The sequence below is a fragment of the Geospiza fortis genome, unplaced genomic scaffold (assembly GCF_000277835.1).
Source record: "Geospiza fortis unplaced genomic scaffold, GeoFor_1.0 scaffold633, whole genome shotgun sequence".
Taxonomy (NCBI): domain Eukaryota; kingdom Metazoa; phylum Chordata; class Aves; order Passeriformes; family Thraupidae; genus Geospiza; species Geospiza fortis.
In genome coordinates this window covers 520918-542792 of record NW_005054531.1, presented here as the reverse complement: position 1 = coordinate 542792, position 21875 = coordinate 520918, and the positions used below count along the sequence as shown (strand labels likewise).

General features: G+C 39.0%; 1 protein-coding gene across 1 annotated transcript in view; it reads right to left on the bottom strand.

The window, feature by feature from the left end:
* ZZEF1 (zinc finger ZZ-type and EF-hand domain containing 1) overlaps positions 1-21875 on the bottom strand; it is a 53984-nt gene that overhangs the window by 16624 nt on the left and 15485 nt on the right. Inside the window, exons 15-41 of the mRNA XM_031063792.1 lie at positions 21782-21875; positions 21276-21445; positions 20379-20512; positions 20008-20078; positions 19444-19558; positions 18674-18833; positions 17591-17712; positions 17396-17506; positions 16590-16756; positions 15947-16028; positions 15161-15362; positions 13780-13928; positions 12712-12952; positions 11125-11204; positions 10119-10212; positions 9046-9562; positions 8242-8406; positions 7473-7592; positions 6470-6631; positions 5651-5780; positions 5263-5401; positions 4307-4472; positions 3579-3841; positions 2438-2610; positions 1748-1895; positions 1056-1195; positions 345-622 (exon numbers count right to left, since the gene is read on the bottom strand). Of these exons, the coding sequence (XP_030919652.1) occupies positions 345-622; positions 1056-1195; positions 1748-1895; positions 2438-2610; positions 3579-3841; positions 4307-4472; positions 5263-5401; positions 5651-5780; positions 6470-6631; positions 7473-7592; positions 8242-8406; positions 9046-9562; positions 10119-10212; positions 11125-11204; positions 12712-12952; positions 13780-13928; positions 15161-15362; positions 15947-16028; positions 16590-16756; positions 17396-17506; positions 17591-17712; positions 18674-18833; positions 19444-19558; positions 20008-20078; positions 20379-20512; positions 21276-21445; positions 21782-21875 (4393 nt within the window). The remainder of the gene's footprint in view (positions 1-344; positions 623-1055; positions 1196-1747; positions 1896-2437; positions 2611-3578; positions 3842-4306; positions 4473-5262; positions 5402-5650; positions 5781-6469; positions 6632-7472; positions 7593-8241; positions 8407-9045; positions 9563-10118; positions 10213-11124; positions 11205-12711; positions 12953-13779; positions 13929-15160; positions 15363-15946; positions 16029-16589; positions 16757-17395; positions 17507-17590; positions 17713-18673; positions 18834-19443; positions 19559-20007; positions 20079-20378; positions 20513-21275; positions 21446-21781) is intronic.

The following is a 21875-nucleotide window of genomic DNA, read 5'->3' as shown; positions in this document are numbered from 1 at the left end:
CCAAGTTACACAAGAGATTTGTAACAATGGGAGAGAATGAATGTCACACAAAAAGTAAAGGACTGCATTTTTGGCTTTCCTTGTAGTTTCCAAACCTCACTTCCTCCTCCCTGACATGCTGTGGAGGTAAGCACAGGAAATTAGGCCACTGTTCAGCAGCCAGCCTTCTTCTGGAAGGAAATTAAAATTCCCACTGCAACAAAGGCTGCAGATGCTAAGCCCCTTCCATGACCAGGGTACAGGTTTAACTACCTTCCTATTAAAAAGCCTCTACGCACAAGGCATACATGAAAAAACATTCCTGTTCAGCAGAGATGAACTGATTGGATTAAGGTAAGAAGCACCTGTCTAAACACACAGCTCCCAGACTGAACAGAAGATGAGTTGTCTTCCATCCTTCTGGCACTGTAGACCCATCTCCTGGTACAAACAAATTATGTTTGGCTGAAAGGATTTTAGTCACAGCAGCATCCACTTCTGCAGGCATAAGCCTGAGGATTAACTGGCCCAGGAGTCCCAAGGTTAAATGATAAGTTTCATTCAGGTGGCCAGCATTTGAGATTACAACATGAAACATCAGTGGAAGTATTTGTTCTAGGTTGATCAGAGACATTGTGGAGCCCTGTGGAGAGAGAAAAATCTCAGTGAGGCAGGGAAAGAAAACAAGATTTTTAGTCAAAGTCAGCACAAGCAAAAGCTTCTGTTCTGAAGGTCTTTCAAATGGGACAGAAGGAATGAGAAACTACATTCCTACTTTAGTCAGGTGACATTAACAGGCCAATAACCAAAGTGTCTGTGAAGCTAAACTGAAGATTTAAAGTCTGCTAAACAGCTAAGACTCTACTTCACAGATATATTAAAATTCCCTTCCCTCTCCCCCCACCCAGGAGCAAGTCCTTACATTCCTTAGTGATGTTAATGTCTGAAGATATTCTAATTCACATTTCATAACATGTAAGGAACACGGGTCCATACCCCACATTTAATTCCTATGAATTTTATTCATGTTATTTGAGCACATAGAAAAAACCCAGATGGAAGTAAAAAGAACTAACTGATTTGAAAGGTGGTAACATAGCTGCCAGCAATCCCAAAATCCTCTTCTGAGAACATTCAGCAAAAACTTGTTCCTGGCTAGGTATTAAAACCTTCTCTGTTGGTTTTGGGGCTGAATCCTCTGAGACGGGGTCACCTGCTTTGTAAATAAAAACAAATAAGAAAATCCCCTAGTGACATAAAAAATAAAAGAAATAAGTGATAGCTTAATTTTTATAATCCAAATTTTAAAATAAATAGAAATTATAAAAAAAATTATTACTATTTGAAAATAAAGTCTTTATAAAAGTGTATGGAAACATAAGGTAAAGGAATTTATACCATCTAGTGAAACATATATAGGACAGTGCTGGACAGATCCATTTAACTTTCAAAATTCTTACAATCCCAGTCTTTAGCAGGATAAAACACTTGTTTTCTGATTCCAAGTGCATCAGAACACACAAGTGTTGTGTTAGACCAACAGGGGCTATTATTTCCATACATGGATAAATACTTGTGGAAATCTACTCTGATTTCCAGACTCCTTTAAACAGACTGCAAGGCATTTGCTCAAAGCAATGTCTGGCAGGTTTTCACAAAGCAGACATTTGAAAATATGCAAAACTGGATTAGGAATAAAAAGGACAGCTGTTTGTTTGCAGATGAGTAGATATTTCTGAGACAGGGAAAATGAGAAATTATTTTTTACCTGTTGTAGGAACATTCCCATCCACAGTCAAGTCTGACTCTTGTCTCACAGCAGCTTTCTTTGCAGAGACAGCTTTAATTTCAATTTCTTGTTTTCCTACTTTATCTTCTGCAGGAGACTGGATTTCCTTGCGAGTATCTCCTTTCCCCTAAAAATAAACCAGAAGCATTAAAAGAGTAAAACAAAATGTAATACCTGCAGGAACAAGCATGGAAAGAATTCAGTCATCTGCACTTGACAAACATTTTTCTTTGAGTATCAAAACCTTCTACTGAAGAATTTCTTGATGTATTCATGTCTTAAGTTTCCATACAATTAAATTATGTTCTTCTATTTTGCTCATATCTCCCTGCATAAAACACTATAATAGTTTTAAATACTGTATAAAACTGTAGGAAACACATACTAATACTCAACCAGGGGAAATCACAGCCCTTTCACAAAGAACAAGGCATGTCCCTCTCCTGCAACACTTTTGTCAAAATCAGTTCAGAACAAGAAGTTTTTGATCAGACAGATCTAATGAAAAAAACAACTGTCCCCTTTCCCCCCCAGTTTTTACCTACAAATGGAATCATTACTATCTCTTATTTCAGTCCCACATTCAGAATAGGGTGTTTAAGCACCTGAAGATGTTTAATATCAGATCACATGTCTGATATCAGGGGTTCTGGAGTAACAGCTACTTACACTGCGATGCACCAACGAGCCTGGGCTGCGTTTCTCATCTCTTCCCTTCCCTGCTCTATCTCCAGGGTGACTTTTTGGAGCACTGTCTGTGGGAGGACTGCCTGAAACAGTGTCATTCTCTGAGATGGACTCATCTTCTGGTAACATGCAGAGGAGAGCTAAATTCTTCAGTCCTGACAGCAAAAATATTATGAAAATTATTTAGCTGTTGAGTGGCAAGACAGACAAAAAGCAGAACTTAAACACTTTAAAAGAGAACTGCAAACTTCTTATGCAATTCTTTTGAACATTAACTTAATCAAAAGCATATTTTCTATCAAGCTCATATAATTATGTAGTTCCATTGAATACTAGTGATGGACAGATGGTGACATCTCCCACCTCAAAGATGCCATTGGGGCAGAGGTCTTAAATTAAAGAAAACAGTAGCGTGTAAATTATGAATGGCAAATGACATTTGTCTTATTTTTCAATCTTCAGACCACTTGCACAACAGAGCTGTATATTATAAACAGATTAATTAATGAATATGTGTAAGTATTTGGTGGTGGTGGTATTTCAGTTGAATTAGAGCTGCTCCCAAAAGCTACCAGCAAACTTACTTGAATTTTAGTCTAAAATTTTTGATACATTCAAAATAGGTCCCTATTGTATAAACCTATTTTCTGTAGTAGGTCTTTGTCCACAGAAACCCCCATTTCCAGACAAATGAATACCACTGCCACAAATTTATACCATAAACACAGTTTAAAATCTCTTCCCATGAGATGCAGAACAAAAAATTCTTTCCACCAAGTCATTTACTGTCCTTCAGCTGTCAGTGATACATTACTAAAAGAACATGAAGCTGTATTGACTGATCCCTTTACAACAGCTAAGATGGAAAAAAAACCAACCAGAGACTTGCCAAGTTGTGTCCAATGTTTATGTTAGCATAAAATTAGTTTTCTCAAGTACTCTATTTTCCATGTTCCATCGACCCTGAACGACACTTGTTCTACACTTGCTTTCTACATAAACAGTTATTCTCAGTGAAGTACACAGTAGCTTCCCCTTTCCTCTGGAAACTTTCAAGTCAGTAACCACAGCCATTTCTGACACTTGTAGAAAGCATTGTTCAGAGCAGGAGGAGCTGACTCACCTTTTCCGTGCTGCGCTTTCATCAGGCAGTCCCCAATGAGCTGAATGCATTGATGCTGCAGAACTCTGGCATGACTGAGGACCTGAGGATCCAGTTTCTCTCCTTCTACTTCCTCTCCATTTGCCAGATCTGCACTGTAGAGGGTCAGGGCAGCAAAGAGCAGCCAGGAGTAGTTGTGGACGTAGGGCTGGATGAGGCGCTGGCGGTCACTGATGCGGATGGTCACCATGGGGTACACTGTGATGCTGTGGGTGGGCAGGTGGCTGCAAGGACAAGGGACACATTTAGGAATGCAGCTCTTGGTTTTTTGCTCACCAACACAGTCAGTCAGTCAACACAAGATACCTTCAGAGGAAAACACTTAAAACCCAACACATTCCAGAGGCTCAAACTGTGGACCTGGTTTTTATGACCTCCGGTGTCAAGCACTGAAAACTTTTTCCACAGTAGGGATTGTCTCTTCTGTCCTGTCACACAGGACTGGTAACTCCTTCTGCAGCTTTCCTAGCCACATCCAGAAAACAACTCCTACCAAGTGACTTCACAGGTTGAGGCAGGTTTCCAGACATTTCTGCCCAACTATTCCTATCTTTGTTTCCCCAAAGGACACCAAGGAATGTTCTGATGTCAGACACAGCTTTATAGGAAGCACCATGAGAATGACTGATTGCATTTAGCTACTACTGTCTTTCTGCCACATGGGGGAAAGCAAATCACATTTTTAATACCTGTCAGAGTATTTCTTTGCATGATAGCATCCATAGCAAAGGTCAAAGTCATCACAAACATTGCAGTTCATCCTCCGACCTATGATAACTCCTTGGCAGTGATCACAGGCATATTCCATATTCACCATTTCATGGTCATCCTCATGTCCCTCAGGTTTAACTCCACCTGCAAAGAAAGACTTCCCTGTAAATCTTTTGGACAAAGGACCTTTCCTAATTTCAAGTTCACATTCATAGAAGGGAAAGAACAGTTAAACGTTTCCAAAGAACCCGGGAGAAAAGTGTTTGACTTTATTTTGTGTATAATTGTCCTGGGTTTCAAGATGTGAGTGGGGCTGTGTATTCTATTCCCACCTGTTAAAGCTGGGGCAGTTATCTTGTGTTCTTTATCTCTGCCACAGCCAATCCTCCCTCCAGGAGATCTCTGCTGTCCATGGCCACTGAGTGTCCCTGCAGGGCTGATCCAATTCCAGCATCCCATGGGGAGATGCTGCGCCCAGGGGAGGAGCCAAGCATTCCTACCTGGATCCAATCTGAGCCTGGAGCAGCACAGCAGCCTTTGCCCCCTGCATTGCCAGAGGAGCAGCTTTCTGCTGCCCTGCATTGCCAGAGGGAGCCCAGGCCCATCTGCAGCAGCCCTGGAGCTGCAGAGGAAAACTCCCCCCTTGTGCAGGATCCCTGCTCCAGCAGCAGCACAGCTGGCACTGCAGGAGGGCTGAGCCCCCATGGGATGGGGCTGTGCCACCCCCTGCTAATAAAGAACTGTTATTCCTATTCCCATATCTTTGCCTGAGAGCCCCTTAATAATAATTCAGAGGGAGGGGGTTTACATTTTCCATTTCAAGGAAGGCTCCTACCTTCCTTAGCACCTGCCTTTTCAAACCAAGACAATAATTTCCAAGATACTGTTTTGGCTTTAAATAGAGGGTTTTGAGGGGTTATTTAGTGGTTCTTACCAAGGAAACAGGTTTTGCACAGATCCATGTCGTTGCACTGCAGGCAGCGGTAGCGATGCCACGGCGCGATTTCATCACAGCCATCACAGGAAATGTCTACGTTCAACAGGTCACAGTAACGAGCCACAAACATGTGCATCTACAGCAATAAACCAAAACAACTGACTTGAGTATTATTTTCTGACTTTGAGAAAGCTTCAGACACAAAGCAGAACATTTCCCCTGCCAAAAATGAATCGGGATATTTTAATCATTTTAGATTCTTGAAAGTTTGCAGAGATCCAGCTAATGAAAATTAATAATAAACCAGATTCCTTTCTGCCCTTTAGGCTTTTAAAGGTCTCTTATTTATCCCTTCTGCAGGTAAATATACAAAACATGAGGTCACCTTTCTCTGCTTCTCTGGGTCAGCTTGAGCTATCTTTTCATACCAGGTCTCAAACATTACATCCTGACATTCATCCATCCATTCACAGTTTTGCTTGTAGTCTGCAATTTCATCTTCTTCACTCCACTGACTAAAAGAAAAGCAAGCTTAAAATTAAGTTTGAATGCTATCAGGCTTCCCTTTAATAAAGCTTTACTTTTTAATGAAGAACAAGGTGCGATGACATGCTAATAAAAACAGAATTGTGAGAAGTCCCATTCACTCAGTTAATAAATGACCATACAGACATCTGCTTCTTGCTTCTGTGACATGTTCTTAAATACATATGGGGACCATAATGCAAAAATCAGGAAAATCTACTCCTATAAAACAGCTTTTGGAATGCTGGTAGATCAGATCAGACATTTTAAGTTTTTTTGGCCTTCACATTTGCTCATGTGCAAGTACAACTACTATAAAATTGCCATATGAAGGTGTTAAAAACATTTGACATTCATCAAGGCAATAAACAGTATTATATACCTCCTGCTACACTGCTAAACAAGCAAAGTGTTCCAGTAGTAATCAGGTTAAACATTAAATTCCAATAATTTTTGCAAAAACTATTGAAATACCAAAATTTCAATATTGAAATATTGAATTTTTTTGCTGAATACAGCAAAAACAATTTCAGATATGCCCTTGAATACTGACCAGAATTATGCCATACTTGTTAATCGTACCCTTACTGCTTGTTCCAGCAGGAAGTTCAGGAACCCTCCTGGGTAAAATGGAATCAGTATTTAGCAGCATGTGAAAGCTGCATTCCTCCTGACTCACCAAATGACACTGTCATGGATACTGATGTTCTCCTGCGATGTTGTCATGAGGAGCTGTGGCAGCTGGATCTCAACAAAGAAGGAAAGATCACTGGGCTCCCAGCTCATGTCCAAGAGGTGCAGGAGAGCTGTCTGCACACAGGATAAGGCAGGAAGCAATGACCTAAATAAAAACAAAAGACATTAAAACATGACAGCTCTAAAGTTGACCTAAAGTTGAAAGACCTAGAGTTGAAATTGTGTGTGGAAAGGAAAGGTAGAAAAACTCATGGACACCGATTTTCAGGCTTTACTGTGCATTAAAGGAACTCTGTGGCAGGAACTCAGGTTTATCTAAGTATTCAACTTACACAATTTAGCAAGTACAGACTATGGAATTTGAAAGAAAGACAGTTTTCCTCCTGGATTCAGCCTAGATCAAGCCAATGGTGTTGCCTGAGCAGTAGAAAGAGGGTTTGTCTCTTCTCCACAGTACAGCGTTTTCTTGGTATTTGCAGGAATTCTGTTTGAAACCTTTTTGACATTTTCACTTGAAACTGAACAAAGGACTTGAAAGTTATGGTCAGAGAGACTGCCAATAAGCCATTAAATTTTCATTTCTCTCAGACACCTGGCTATAAGTCCTCCAAATTCTAACCAAAATGCCAAAACATGAGTTTTAACACTAAAGCATGGCTGCAGAACTGCCATGTTTCTTGTGGCATTACCCTTGCCCAAGTATTCCATGATAAATTTGCTATTTCTAGTACTTTACTACTAAGTTGAGAGACACACTGCAGAATTTTAACTACAAAATGCAGTAAGTCAAGTTTTTAACACTGGTAAGTTTTTGTGTTTTCCTTTATTTCCTAATAAAAAGCCAACTTGGCATTTTTGATCAAAAGATCAAGGTACCTCATTTAGTTCTGTAAATAATGGAAAGTACAGACAAAATTAATGAAGACATTAAATGACAAATAACAAATTACAAAGGAAGAGGTGTGAAGGAATGCAATATACTGTACCTGTCATTAATTGTACTGAATCCCTTCACAGAATTTACCAGGAACAAAACAAGCTGATAGTAGGACTCTCGAATCTCTTTGTGTAGCTCAGCACCACAGCCCTCCAAGTTTCCAAAGTAGCTGCAAATTAAAGAGTTATTTTAGTAGCCTAGAATTCATTGTGATATTTTAGGTATCATGATTTGTGCAAATTTTTCAAACAGGCCCTTTTTAACCCCTCTCCACAAGTGGGAAGGATGTTAAGTTTTATTTAAAAATGCAGTCTTAAAGTTTCAAACAAAAATGAAAGAATCCTGTACCAGGAATCAGAAGGGAAGAAACAGAGCAGGCAAAGAGAATATTCTCATAGCACCAAGAAGAGAACATTCCTTTAACTAAAAAAGTTGCTTTATGAAAATCTAACCAAGATCTTAAAGGAAATCAGTGCATTGCAAGATGACCACAGAAAGCTCCTGACAAGTGAGAAGCCAAGAGACAGAGTTGTGACAGCACTGGCCAGACATAACATAGAATCAGAGTTAAATATGTTCATGGCATGACCAGCTGTGCAACTAAGTCCCACTTGAAAATAATTATTAATTTTTGAGGTTTTTTTAATCAAGTACACAAGATGTTCCTTCTAGCCTGAAAACTAACCTCAAGTCATATTTTTATTGTCCACATGCATTAAAAAGCAGAACTTTCTACTCTTGTCAATATATACACTGGAGAAACATGAGAACTGAGACAGTAAATCACATGGCTGAGATTTGCCTAAATAATTACTTACTTTGTAAAATCTTTCTGACAGGCTAGAAGTTCAAGGAGAAAAAGTACACAGGGTGGGTGAAAGCAGTGTGGCTGCCCAAGAGAGTCCAGGCACTGGCGGATGGTCTTGAGCACCTCCAAAATACTCTGCCCTTGGGATTTTCTCAAAGCAAGAACCTTTAAAACACTGAAAGCAAAAAATACAAGTGAAACCTTCAAACCTTCAAAACACTGTGCTTAAAACAACACAAATAAAAGAACAACTCAAGAAGTGCCCGACTAGCTACACAATTGCTTTGCATCTGAATTTCCAGCTGTATTTCAGTGTATCACTTGGAGTGAGTGATGAAGCTTTGAACAGAATTCAGCTCTTCCTGGACCACTCCATGTTCTAGAGCCCAGAACAGACAAGCTGAGAATTGGAAATCTCTCTTTTGATTTGTTTTCAGAATACCAGGTAATTTAATGAGAGATGCAACTTGTCTCTATTTGGTACCAAGGACTGGTAATGGTGATACACCATGGCTTTGCTTTTGTAGACAAAAAGCAAAACACCTCTGCAAACACATCTGAGGAAGCAAGACAATAAATTGCCAAGTGACTGTTTTTTACATTCTATTCTATGTGATAGAAGCAAATGAAATGAAATAGTACTCTCTGAGTCCCTACATGCTTGTGAATAACTGAAGTTTGATACATAAGTCTGACAACTGTATACAAAATATTCTGCCATATTATCTTGCTGCTAAAATATTTTAATCCACCTGGAGGGGTGTGCAGACAAGCTTTTGTATATTATAACTGACAACATTCTCAATTTGCTTACCTTTCATGTGAAAGTGATTGATCCTTAATAAAGTCTAAAATGCTCTTCAAAATAGGATATTTTTCCTTCACAGTAGGCACAGGTCTTGGCTCTTCCATTGACCTGAAGGACAGCAGCCGCAGTCTCCCACGGCCCAGCTGAGACTTGCGGGTAGGAGTGGAAGGAGGTGATGACACATCTTCTTGCTGGGAAACTGTACTCTCAACAGGCTTACTATGAAATGCAGATGCAGCTTCTGCTTGGTGGAGGTCTGGAATTTGTTTCACTTTCAGATCAGACTGTGATGCCTGACTCCCCTCTTTTGAAACAGGGTGGATTCCTGCAGTGGATGACACTGATGGGGCTGCCTGGAAGTCCATGTCCACAGCTGATCCTTGTCTTTGGCACTGATCACTCACATACTGCTGGGGATCATCCATGTCTTGAGCTTCCAAACTCTCTGAGGCACAATCTTTTGTCTTTGCTCTTATGGGCAAAAAATTCAGTAACAAAAGGCTCTTCTGCACACAGAGTTTTGCTGCAGCATAAAGATTGGAAGAGTTAAAATCACGACAATAGAACAACAAATTTACTGTCTTATGCTTAGGAAGAAAGTGATTGATCTTATTTCTTCTCAGTTGAGACAGCTAGAAAATACTGTTTTTCTTGTTATACTGATCATGATGCTACTGGTTGCTTAAGTTCAGATTTCCAAATGCTAAATCTGAATAATCACACTGAACCATATGAAGTACAGAGTAGTCAGTGAGAACACATTTTGTTCTAATAACAATCAGCTGTTGTCCTAACATCAGTTAAATGTGGTAAAAAGTATCTACAAAAACAGATGAATGTTAAGTTCAGAACCAGGTGACCTGAGTGAAAGGTCAGTCCCTGCAGAACTTACTGTTTTCTGCAGAGAATAGCAGAACACAATCCCAGATAATTAATCCAATGTACACTAGGTTATCTCTTAAGGTATGAAAAACTAACTCCAACTGCTAACTTACCTTTCACAGCAAAAATAATGCCTTCAGGTTTATAATGCTTTCCTAAGCTACCTGGAATGCTCACACATACAAGGCAACACTCACCAAGAGTTTCTGGGTTCACCTCACTTGCTTCTGTGTTTTGCTTCTCCTCAGCATCACTTCCCCTCCCCATCAGGGATTTCTGCTTCATTTCCAACTGTAGACAGGACGTTACAATAGTTAAAATATGACTCTCTCTGTGCCTCTATACAGCAAGGCAGGATGAAGACTGTAATGACTGAAAGGAATTCAATCTCAGGAATAGATGGCTGTAGTTATTATTCCCAACTTTGCAGAGCAAACCACCCAGGAGCCTAAAGGAGCAGCACCTGAACTGTCAGAGCAGTAAAAGCCTAACCCTGAGCTGCTCAAGCTTTGTAGGCTGAGACCATTCCCTGTCTTGTGATTTGATGTGCACCAGTCCTCCAAGAAAGGAAAAGAAGGTTTCTCATTTATCCTCAGCACTCAGGAAAACATAGACATCTAGTTGTGAGACAAAGTCCTCCAAAAATATGTCACCCCCCCAGCAAGCTCTGTCAGATGCAAACATCACCTGTCATGCAATGGGTAAAGGCAATTACTCATCTTAACATGCATCTGCACCCATTGTAACTCTAGAACATCAACCTGCCAGGAACTTAGGCAGAAAAGAGGAGGAAGAAAGTCACAAGGCAATGGATTGATGTCTAAGACACACTTCTATCTGTGATATACCTCAAAAGAACTCCAACTGCAATGTAAGAATCTTTCTAATTTACAACGTAAGTTCTTGCTAAAATATAACACAAATTTAATTAATTTAAATTTGATAACAAATTTAATTGATTTTCAGTCAAATTCAGCCCTAACTACCCATGATGACACATCTGGGGCTGAGGGAAGGAGAAGAGTGTAAGGATGCAATTAAACATTTTAGTCCAAAGTTTCAAAGTTAACATACATTCTTTCCAAGTGAAAATAGTTGATGGAGAATAACTGAAGGAAAAACTGTTCCACCCTAATCCTGAACATTGTATTGTAAAGTACTAAAGTAAATGACATTAATAGAGATCCTCCTGAGTGTTCTTACCATCCATATTCTAATGGAATCAGCCAGGGAATATACTTGTGCAAACTCATCACTCAAAGGCACCTTGCCTCCACTGTTGACTGGAAATGAGAGAAAGAAGAGAGTCCTGTTTATTTACAGCTCCATTTTTATACAACTGCTTAACTAAAATTATGCTACAGCCTTCCCTTCATCTCTTAGTCAATACTTGGAATTATACCTGTAAGAAAAATAGAGAATAAACCTGCCAACTTTCATATGTCCTAAATACACAAACTGCACCTTGACTGATTTATTTACAGAGTTAATTTATGAGTATCTTTCTCATCTATTCCCATAACTGATGCCTGAAGCCATGGAAAATAAAATCCTTCCCAATGCATGCAATAACACTGATGCAAACTTATCAGAAAAATCAACAAATGCTTAGCAGTAACTTAAACCTCTATAGATGTATTTGTTTTCTCTACTGTTTTACACTGTGAATGGAATGGACTTTCAAGACCAATTTGCAAAAATTAAAAACCTGACAAATCAGTTTCTATTCAAACTGCCCTGACAATGACTATGGAGAAAAAGACATTCTTATTCAGTCTCTTTTTCATTCTCCCTTTCTAATTTTTCTCCTCTATTCTTTTCAGCATCCCTTCTCCAAATTTCCCACAGCACAGCTGAACACAGGTCCTGAAATTATTCTGCCCCAGCAGATGAAGTTACTGACAGAACAGTGGGATGGATTTCTCAAACACTCATTAATATTTGTCCAGTTTTCAATGTCCCTCAGAAAATTAGCTCAATTGTCAGACATGGACAAAATGACTAAAGGCAGTAACCACATTAGTCATCAAGTCAGTCTTTGTATCAGTCATTTTTACTCATAACTTCACAGCTCAAAAAATAGCTCAATCATTCCATGAAAATGTAAAATGTTTAGTGTCAAAATTATGACAAAAAGTGAAAACCTAAAATGCAATCTTTCAAAACCAATTAACATCTTATTATCCAATACTTCAAACATATCAATAAATTTAATGGAAGGATGTTGTAAGTCAAAAAGTTGCTCATTTTACCTAATGAAAAATACATAAATTGTAATACAATGGCCAGTAAGGTAAAAGCAAAGAATTATCTTCTATTGGAAAAAAATAATTCTGAGGATGGCAGGGCTGATTTCCACAGAATGGTATTTTGAGAGGTAACTCACACCTCCTCCAACCCCAACAGTTAATAACAGAAGTTGCTGCTGGCTTTTTAGAAAAGGTACAATGTAGAAAATGATCCAAGAACCTCTAATAACTGGAGCCACACTGTTCTGAATTAAAGCCCCAGAGGACATCACTACCCTCTTTAGGTATAGCTTTACAGAATAAGAGCTTCTGATGATTATTGTTTTGCCAGTGCCCTGAAGACAAAAATATATGTTGATAAAAAATAAACACTCTAGAGAGAAAGCTTACCTAGCCTCCCTAAATGATATCTTTCTACAGAACATCTTCTTTAAATTGCCCCACTGAACTGATTTTTAAATGTTATAAACTCAGCTGTAAGAGAGTCTTTTACAAACTTTAAGTCTTCATTATTAAGATAATCTAATAATATTAGAGTTACCATATTTTTGAAGCTTCTCAAATAAATCTGGAGTGAGATACACCAAAGCAGCAAATGTTGAGTTCACAGCTTGATCAACAGTAGGACCAGCAACTATATCTGTCTTTGGGGTCTGTTTTTTACATGCCTGTATAAGTCCTTTGAAAAGTTCAGATTTTTGCCCACTGAAGTCCTGGGCAGGATCTGATTTTGCAAAGCTGATAAGAAAGTTACGGCAGACTTCGTGGGGAGAGCTCCAAGCCTGCAGAGAAAGGTACAACACATGAACTGCAGTAATACCTGAGAGAAAACACAGTGTCAACCTGCAATTTATCCACTGCAGCTGAGCAAACTGAGCAATAAAACACATCCCTGCACAAGGTGGGGGGTCAATGAGATGATCTTCAAAAGTCTCTCCTGTCATTGTTATATTTTCTGGAAAAAATCCCTTCACTAGGATTTCTTCTCCTGGGAAGCTGAGAAGCCTCAGAGAAAAAGGAAACCAATATAATCTCATTTGATTCTCCTGTGTTGTGCTCATGTGGAATGTGTTTGGAGATTGTTTACCCACAGGTGTTTGTTTCATGGATTCTGCTGTGAGTTGTTTCCACTCTTTAGCCAATCAGTGCCAAGCTGTGTTGAGACTCTGGAGAGAGTCACAAGTTTTCATTATTCACTTTTAGCCTTCTGTAAGCATCCTTTCTCTAGTCTTCAGTATAGTTTTAGCATAGCATTCTTTTATATAATATAATATCATAAAATAATAACTTAGCCTTCTAAGAACATGGAGTCAGATTCATCGTTTCCTTCCTGCCATGGGGGTCCCTGAAATTACCACACTCTCACATTTTACCCCTTGAAAACACCACACTCTCCAAACCATTTGATGATTACATAAAAATGGAAATTAATAAAGGGCACAGAACAACAGTTTCTTTCCCCCTTGATATTTGAATCCAACAGCAAAAATGATCAAGTTTAGCACAGCAGTGTGTGCTTAAGGGCATTCCAACTCCATAAAGCCAATGAACCTGTGTGATCCACAGGGATTTCATGCCAAGGGAACACAAGCAGGGGGTGAGTGGGTACCTCGTTTTTGTCTTGGTGCTTGGCACTGTTTTGCACGGCTCCCGGGAGTGCCTCAGGACACAGCTGATGCCTGAAGACAGGTTTCCACAGAGGAGAATTAAGAACTGAGGTTACTTTCAAAGGAGGCAAGTCTGCTTCACTACCTAATTCTGCAAGAAATTCAGAACAGACCATTCAGTTACTAAATAATTTTCTTAATTTTTACAGATTAATGAAAATAATAAATGTTAAACATCTAATAGGGAAAACAACTGACAACAAACTCACAACAAAAAGTTAATGCAAATAGAATGAACAAGTAATTTAACAATGTTCTCTATTTCTCCAACATAGTACAGAAAACTGATGTACCCTTTCATTAATGGCAGCATTAATATCTTATAGTGACAATGTTACAATATGGAAGGATTTTAGATCAAACATTTTCACTGTATAATTACAGCAATTTTCTGATTTAAAAGAGTTTAAAAGCTAAAAGCTATCTCTCCTACTAAGCACCTAATCTGTTATATGCAAGCATGCTTATATTAAAAAAGGAAGAAAATACTCTCAAACACTTCAGTTAGTTCCCTGAATTCACAGATAGATAGCTGTCTAATTTTCCAAGGTAAATATGGACCACCTGATTGGAGCAAGAACTCTTTAGTCTTATTTAATTTCTTCTAAGTGGTGGACGGATTCAGATTTAGGAAGCTACAGAGAAGTGTTCTTGCTTTTAAATTAAACAACATTTTAAAAAATTATTTATTAAAATTTAATGTACTTATCTTCAAGGCTGAAATTCTAAGTGTACTTAACTGCTGTAATCAACCAAACTTAATTTGTGACTTCCAATGTCATTCAATACCAAACACTCATGTGAAAGTTAGAATCCTTTGTGTCCTAAGCCCTGTTAGTTTTTCACTTTGCTGGCTCCATATTCACACTCCCTGTGTGGGGTGGATGACAGCACCAGGGAACAATTTTAAATGAAGAAAAAAAAAAAGAACATACTACTTCATAAATGTAGTTTAGCTTAGTAGGATTACTTCCATGATTCCATGTCTTCCATGGGCTTGGAATACTGCAAGCCTTCCATGGGCTTGGAAAAAACCAAGCCTTCCATGGGCTTGGAACACACCAAGTCCTCCATGGGCTTGGAACACACCAAGTCCTCCATGGGCTTGGAAACTTGGAACACAGCAAGTTTTCCATGGGCTCAGATGACACCAAGCCTTCCATGGGCTCGGAACACACCAAGTCCTCCATGGGCTCGGAGCACACCGAGTCCTCCACGTTCACATGCAGGAAATACACAAGGAACTCCATTTTGACTGGGGATTCTCAACCCCAAACCCTTGTAGCTCCTCTGTGCAGGGATGGAGCAGTGGGAGGCACTCACCTCGCAGGGATTTGAGGGCCATGCTCCGGGAAGCCAAGCGCCCCATCAGCCTGGAGACAAGCAGCTGTAAATCCAAGCCCCAAGACACGGCAACGTCTGGGAGGCCGTAAGCAGTGACGGAAAACTTGTAGCCCCACTCATTATTGCTGCTGTCAGAGTGAAAGAGAAACTGCAGCCGTGGGCCAGCCTTAAAGGTCACTTTCTACAGAGCAACAAAACAGTCATTTTGCCAAATGTACATGACAGGAAAACGTTTCAGGGTAATGAATTCCCTTCAGCAACTCTGGGGTTTCAGTATTATGTTCTGGCCATAAGAGATCTAATTTCCCCCACCATCTCAATGAGAAACCCACAGTGCTAAGCAGGTAAAATTTCTATTCAACAGCCTAATGAGCAATTTTATATTAAAAATCACAAAAACAGAAGAGCAGCATCTCATTTGAGGACAGAGCACAGCCTCAGGAAGGACCACACTTGTCCTATGATATAAAAACTTGCAAGGGCAGAGCAAGTTTTACCCATGTATTACTGACAGTTAAACATTTTTATTCCTTTTCACTTTAACTGATTGTTCTTTTGACAACAGGAGCAAAGAGTGATTCTTAACTTATTCACTCCTTTTATTTGCAGCATTTCAGACTTTCTTCCCCATCTCCTGCCCCCCACCTAATAAACACACCCATGCACAAAAGCACACATCCTCTCACATAATAGGCTTCCACAGGAATCCTAAGGACTTCCTAAGACTGGCTAAATAATTTGGTTCATAATTTTAAAGGTGCTCACCTTAGGCCATTTCTCAGTGCCAACCTTTGTATCGTAACGAGTTTTTGCCCCTCTGGCATCAGTAAACTCCAGGTAATCATACCTGTGAAAATTGCAATTCATTACTTCCAAATTTACTTTTTAAGTTTTGGGGGAGAATGGTTTTGCTTCTAGATTTTCACAAGTGCTGTATCTAAGTGCACCCTGTCACTTCTTTCTGAACTACACTTTCATGTGACTGCTAAGGAATTTATTTCATGTTTCAATGCAGAAGTCCCAGCAAACACAGATCTGCCATCCTGCAGTGCTTTGGAATTGAAAATGGATGCCAAATCTAACATCTGGCAAATGCTTTAACTGAGCTGTAGCCTGATGTGTTACCAAGAGAATGAGGGCAAATAAATACCACAAGCACAAACTGTGGTGGTCACAGCATTATTATCAAACAGATCAAGGCCAAAGGAACCAAAATTAATATAAACAGCATGTCTGTAAATTTGCCAGGAGAGGTAGCTCTCAGCACAAGGTCATTCAAAAATACACATTGTGCACTGTTCTGGAAAATGAAGAAATTGAAATAGCACGTGTGGAGTGCACATTGAAACATGAATTGCCCCCTCTGCAAACAGACACTGGAATTTAACACAGCACAAAATTAAATTACCTCCTTTCAGTTTCACATTTTTCATCAAATTCCACCTCAAAGTAAATTGCCCCATGACACAGGAAGACTGAGACTTCATGGCAATTATTTTCATAGTTATGAGGTGATTCCATTGTCCAGGTTCTCAATACTACAGGCTGCTCCTGCTGCCAGCTTTCCATGTCTGTCTGTAAAACAGAAATGCATTCTTAGATACAAATGTAAGAAAAAATAAATTACCACACTAGATTCTTGTGTCCATACTTTTAAGTTGCCAGATGTGCATGCAAATGGCATTTAAAAGGCTACAGCATTGATTTACACAGAAATTAGCTCTGAAGACATCCTTGGTAATCATAATAAGGAAGCACTTCCAAAGCAAAACCCACCCAGTCCACTGGAGGAAGAGAGTGTCTCACCCACAAGTGACTCCAATTCTCCAGTCATGACAAAGAGACACTGGATGACTAATGCAGATTTAAACATCTGTGCTACAGACATACAGATTTTATTTGCATCACCACAAGCAGTGAAGCTAAAAACGTTAAGCATATATATTTTTAATTTGTTTTCCTCTTCACCCACAGAATTCCCTCCTTCCTATCTACCTTCCAGGCTGCTCATTCCAGTTGCACTTTCTGACCACTTTGCCTGATCAGCAAATATGTTTCTCATTCTTCACTCAACATTTCATTACACGTCCTACACTTTTAGAAGCTTTCTAGCTCTTTTCCAATGCTAACCAACAAAATCACCTAAGTTTTCTGTCTTTCTTGCAATTTTGCTTTTGTTTCAGAATGTTTAATAGTGCCTGTGTCCTTAGTTACCTTATGAGGTTCACTACAAAGGCTTTTCAGTGGTTCTATCAAAGTGCTGAATCCCTGTAGCAGAGTACAGTAGGGAATGTCTAAAGTGCAAAAATCCAACAAGAAGATGACCTAGGAGCAAACACAGGTGTCAGGAAATGCCAGACTCACAGCCATGCGTCCCAGGAACAGGATAAAATCCCACAGGTCACTCACCAGCTGACGAGTTGCCATTGCAAAGACAGAGCTACTTATTTTTTCAACTATTGTTTTGCCACTATATTGAGATAAGAGTGATTGCAAAATTGTTCTGATATTTGACAGGAACTGGCCCACATCTAAAGAGGAAAAAAAAAAAGAATCCTTAATAGCTACCTTAAGGATTTGCTCCCACAACTCACTTTATCAAACATTAGGTGCATGGTGATGTGCACAAGGACAAACACAGCAGGAAAGGATCTGCTGCCCCAAGGCTGCAACACCCAACACTTCAGAGGAGTTTTCTGTGGTATTTCTACTGTGGAAACAAGTCATGCTTATCAACAATGTCACTGAAAAAATGGGTGATGAGTAATTTCATCAAACACTCCAAGATGGTTTCAACAAGTTCCATCTATCCAGTAGTCTCCATACACTGCTAAGAAATGCAGCTGAACTCACAAGTAAGGGTAGGAATTTATAACTACAGCCTAACTCCATTTTTAAATGTAATACAGGAACACAGCAAATTTCTTTATATACAAAAAACATAAATATAATGTAATTTTACATAAAATTACACCTTTGTTAAGTATTTGGCCTAATTAACTCAACACTGAGTTGCTGCATTATAAAAATCTAACAATCCTCCCCACAAAAAAAAAAAAACCAAAAACCAAAACAACAAAACCCCTTAGATGAACCCAGCTTCTTAACCAACTTCTTGCTATTACAACTATCCAAGAAAGCACATATCAGCACCCAGGAGTTTACTAAAATATGGAACCTATGAAATTAAAATGTTCAAATGAAATCCTCTAACTATTTGTTGTTTGGGTTTTTTTTCAGTATTTGGCCCCCAAAACTTACTGAAATTATTTCTGAAGATTCTCCCAATGTAAGATTATCAGTACAGGTAAAACTCCAAGTTGCTTAATATGCCTAGTAATTACTTCCTAGAGAGATTAAAAATGCTATGACAGTTCTGAGTATGCCTCAGGCAAGCTTTAGTGATCCCTAATTACACTGCAATTTGCACAATCACATTTTAAAGTCCTGTATTGCCCCACATTTAATTCTGTATTCAATCTCAGCACTTACAATTTTTAAGTATTTCTACTGCAAGATCCTTGGCTGAATTATCAGTGCCTTTAAGCTGCAGATAGCACCAGGAAAGGAGGCTGCCCTGAACAGACCAGAATAAGGAAGACAAGACTGTGCCACTCTCTTGCTGTGCAACATCCAGCATCATCATTTCACACTGAAAAATAGGGAATATTCATGAATGTAATGGAGCCTCCTCTGCTGCAGCATGACACACAGTATGCACCAAGTAAACTGGGATGGACACAATCATCCCACTCACCCCAGAAAAAGATGACATGCAAATGACAAGCAGCATGTAACACCCTGTAGCAAGTGATGGGCTTTGTTTTGATATATCACAACTTTAAATAGGAACAGCTACATATGAGTCACTTGATGTTCTCAGCACAGTTTTTCTGCATATGTAAATAACCCTCCTCCATTTCCACCTCTCTTAGCGACATGCCCAATCCCAGCCTCTCAAAATGGAATGATTCCTTCTGCATCCCAGTGTCTCTCCATAGAGTCTTTTCAATGCTATGGAAAACCACCACATCTTACACAGTTCATACTGGAAAAATATTATTCATTTCCTACTCTACTAACATAAAATGTTAATGCTTAAAGGAAAACACAACTGATTGGAAAAGCTAATCCTACAGACTTGCACAGCCATGAACAGGGGTATCCAGGACAGGGAAGCTGTTCCTCAGTATCCAAGGAAGCAGCTTGTGTTTGAGTGCCTACAAAGCTCATGGCAAAGAAGCAGGAGCAAAGCCACTTACCTCTCTTGCTGCCACAAGCAGAAGGGTGTCCATGACTGACAATACTTCACTTATGTCAAAATTTGCAGAAACTCCTTTCTCTGGTAATAATAAGAGTCCACCTGGATCTTGATCACTACAAAACATAGATATTCTTACTAAACAACAGCAAGGAGTTCCAAACAGTTCCAAACCAGAAATTTAGTAGTTTTTGTGTCAGATCTGTAGAGATCTTACTGTGTAATTACAATGAAAATCAAAAGTTTGTGTTCTGATGACTCCAGACTAATTAAATCAATACCAACCATCAGCACTGACAAACAATTACTTAAAAAATTGGAAGACAGCCTAGGAGAAGCCTAAGAACAATATACTGTGATTTCAGCACCAACTTTGGCGAGTGTTTTACAGAGCTATTCAGTTAATAAAAATATTGATTAGTAGCATGTCTTTTCTAAACAACATTAGTTGATTACTTCAGAGAATTATTGTTCAGGGAAGTAATGTTTCTAAAAAGGATTAAATACAAACTTTTTAACAAATGTGGGGTATCAGACAAGTATTTTCAATTTCAGGACCCCTCACCTGAAGTGGGTACACAAGGATCTGAAGGCAAGATGTACAGATTGCTTATGTTCTTGCTCTGTGATGTTTTTCTAGAAAAGGAAAAAGATTTATTTTTATGATACATTCTGTTTCCCTCCTCTGTGACAAAGAATTTTAATTTCTGTGTTCTATTATTCATTTTTGGTAAGAAAGGCAGGGTTAGCTCCTCTTTCTTTGGATAAGCTGCAGAGAGAAAAGGGGCAGGGTAAAAAGAGGCAAAGAAAAAAAAATAAGGCTTTTACTTGAATGGGACAAAGTATGTATTATTTGAGAATAACAAGTCAGATTTGTCCTCTTTTCTGCATAAAGAAAGCAGGCACTAAACAAACAATTTCTCATTCAATGTTTACCATCATGGTGAAGAGCTGGTGTCGCCTGGTCTGTCTATCTGGGAAAAAAACTGCTGCTCCACTGAGTAAGGTGTTCTTAACTTCCTCTTTCAGCATTTTCATTGGCATGAAGTTACTGTCCCCCATATCCACTACTGCTCATACAAAAAGGAAACAAAATTACAAGTTCTAATTAATACCCCATCTAATATGTTAGAGGCATAACTGAATTAAATGTTAGTCCACACACACTTCAAGCCCTCACAATCCCATTATACAGACAGAAAAGGGGGGCAAACTTTTTAACTTACAGCAAGAAAGATTTATATTAAGAAAGAATATATCTATTCACCAAGTAAATGAATTCTAGGAAGATTATGACTTGACATCCATCAAAGCTAATACAATTTCCAAGATGTGACAGATTCTATATAAAGTGTTTCCCCTCTAGCTTGCTTCTGCAGGAGAATCTTCAAATTACACTTGAATAGAGAGCATGCCACCCTACTTCCAATGAAATCTAATGTGTAATTCCCATTCTCTTCACTGGCTCCAGAATCTTCCCTGCATCCCTGTAAACCTCACAGTCCAACTCATGAGTTCATTTATACTGATATGCAATATCAGAAATAAATAAACCCTAGTAATGCTCTTGTCAAAGGGTCACATTCCCTGGTGCTACAAGCAGGTGACACATTCAAAAGGAGTTTTCTGTTGCAGCTGTTTCCAGACTGTGTTGTCAGAAAGTCTGCAAAACCATTTCTTTGGGCCAAGGAAAGTTTCTAGTGATAGACTAATTAGCACACACTGACCTGAAGGAGAAACAAAGGAACAGGAGCTGACTTGGCCTCTAGGAATGAGTATCTTTTCCCAAAATTTAACAGACAAAATAGTCAATACATATTGAATAAAAATTACCTTCACACAAATGTCTGTAAAGCTCTTCTGCAGCCTCTGTGTGACCAGCTGTTTTGCTCTGAGAGGTTTCTTGAGTTTTAGCAGTTTTATTATCTCCAGTAAGTACAGAGAAGCAGCTCTGGAGAAGCTGCAACAGCAGTGTTTGAGCAAAGATACATTCTTCCCTTGGGCTGCAAGAAGATACATAACAAATAGAAGAAAAAACTAGAAAAGCAGCTCTTTTGCACCAAATAAGCATTGCTATCAAAGTCACCATTTCAGATAGATAAAAACCACTGAGTGGAGAGACATGGCCAAAGGAAGTGGAGCTATGAGCTCAACTAATCTACAGCTCAAGCTTCTACATAACTTCATGGTTAGAAGTCCATATGGCAGCAGTAGGGAAATGTTATTTATGTAAATGATGTAGTTTAGGAAGAACAAACTGCAGTACTAAACAAAGCATATTTTATTTATACACACACACACTGATTAGTGCTTCAGCAGACACTAAAGAAGAAACTTACTTTTGGTGCAGTTTATTGTAAAAATTCCAGAACAGCTGCAAATCAAGGCCTGTGAAATCTAAAAATGACTTGTATTTTAATCCACTCTCCTTCT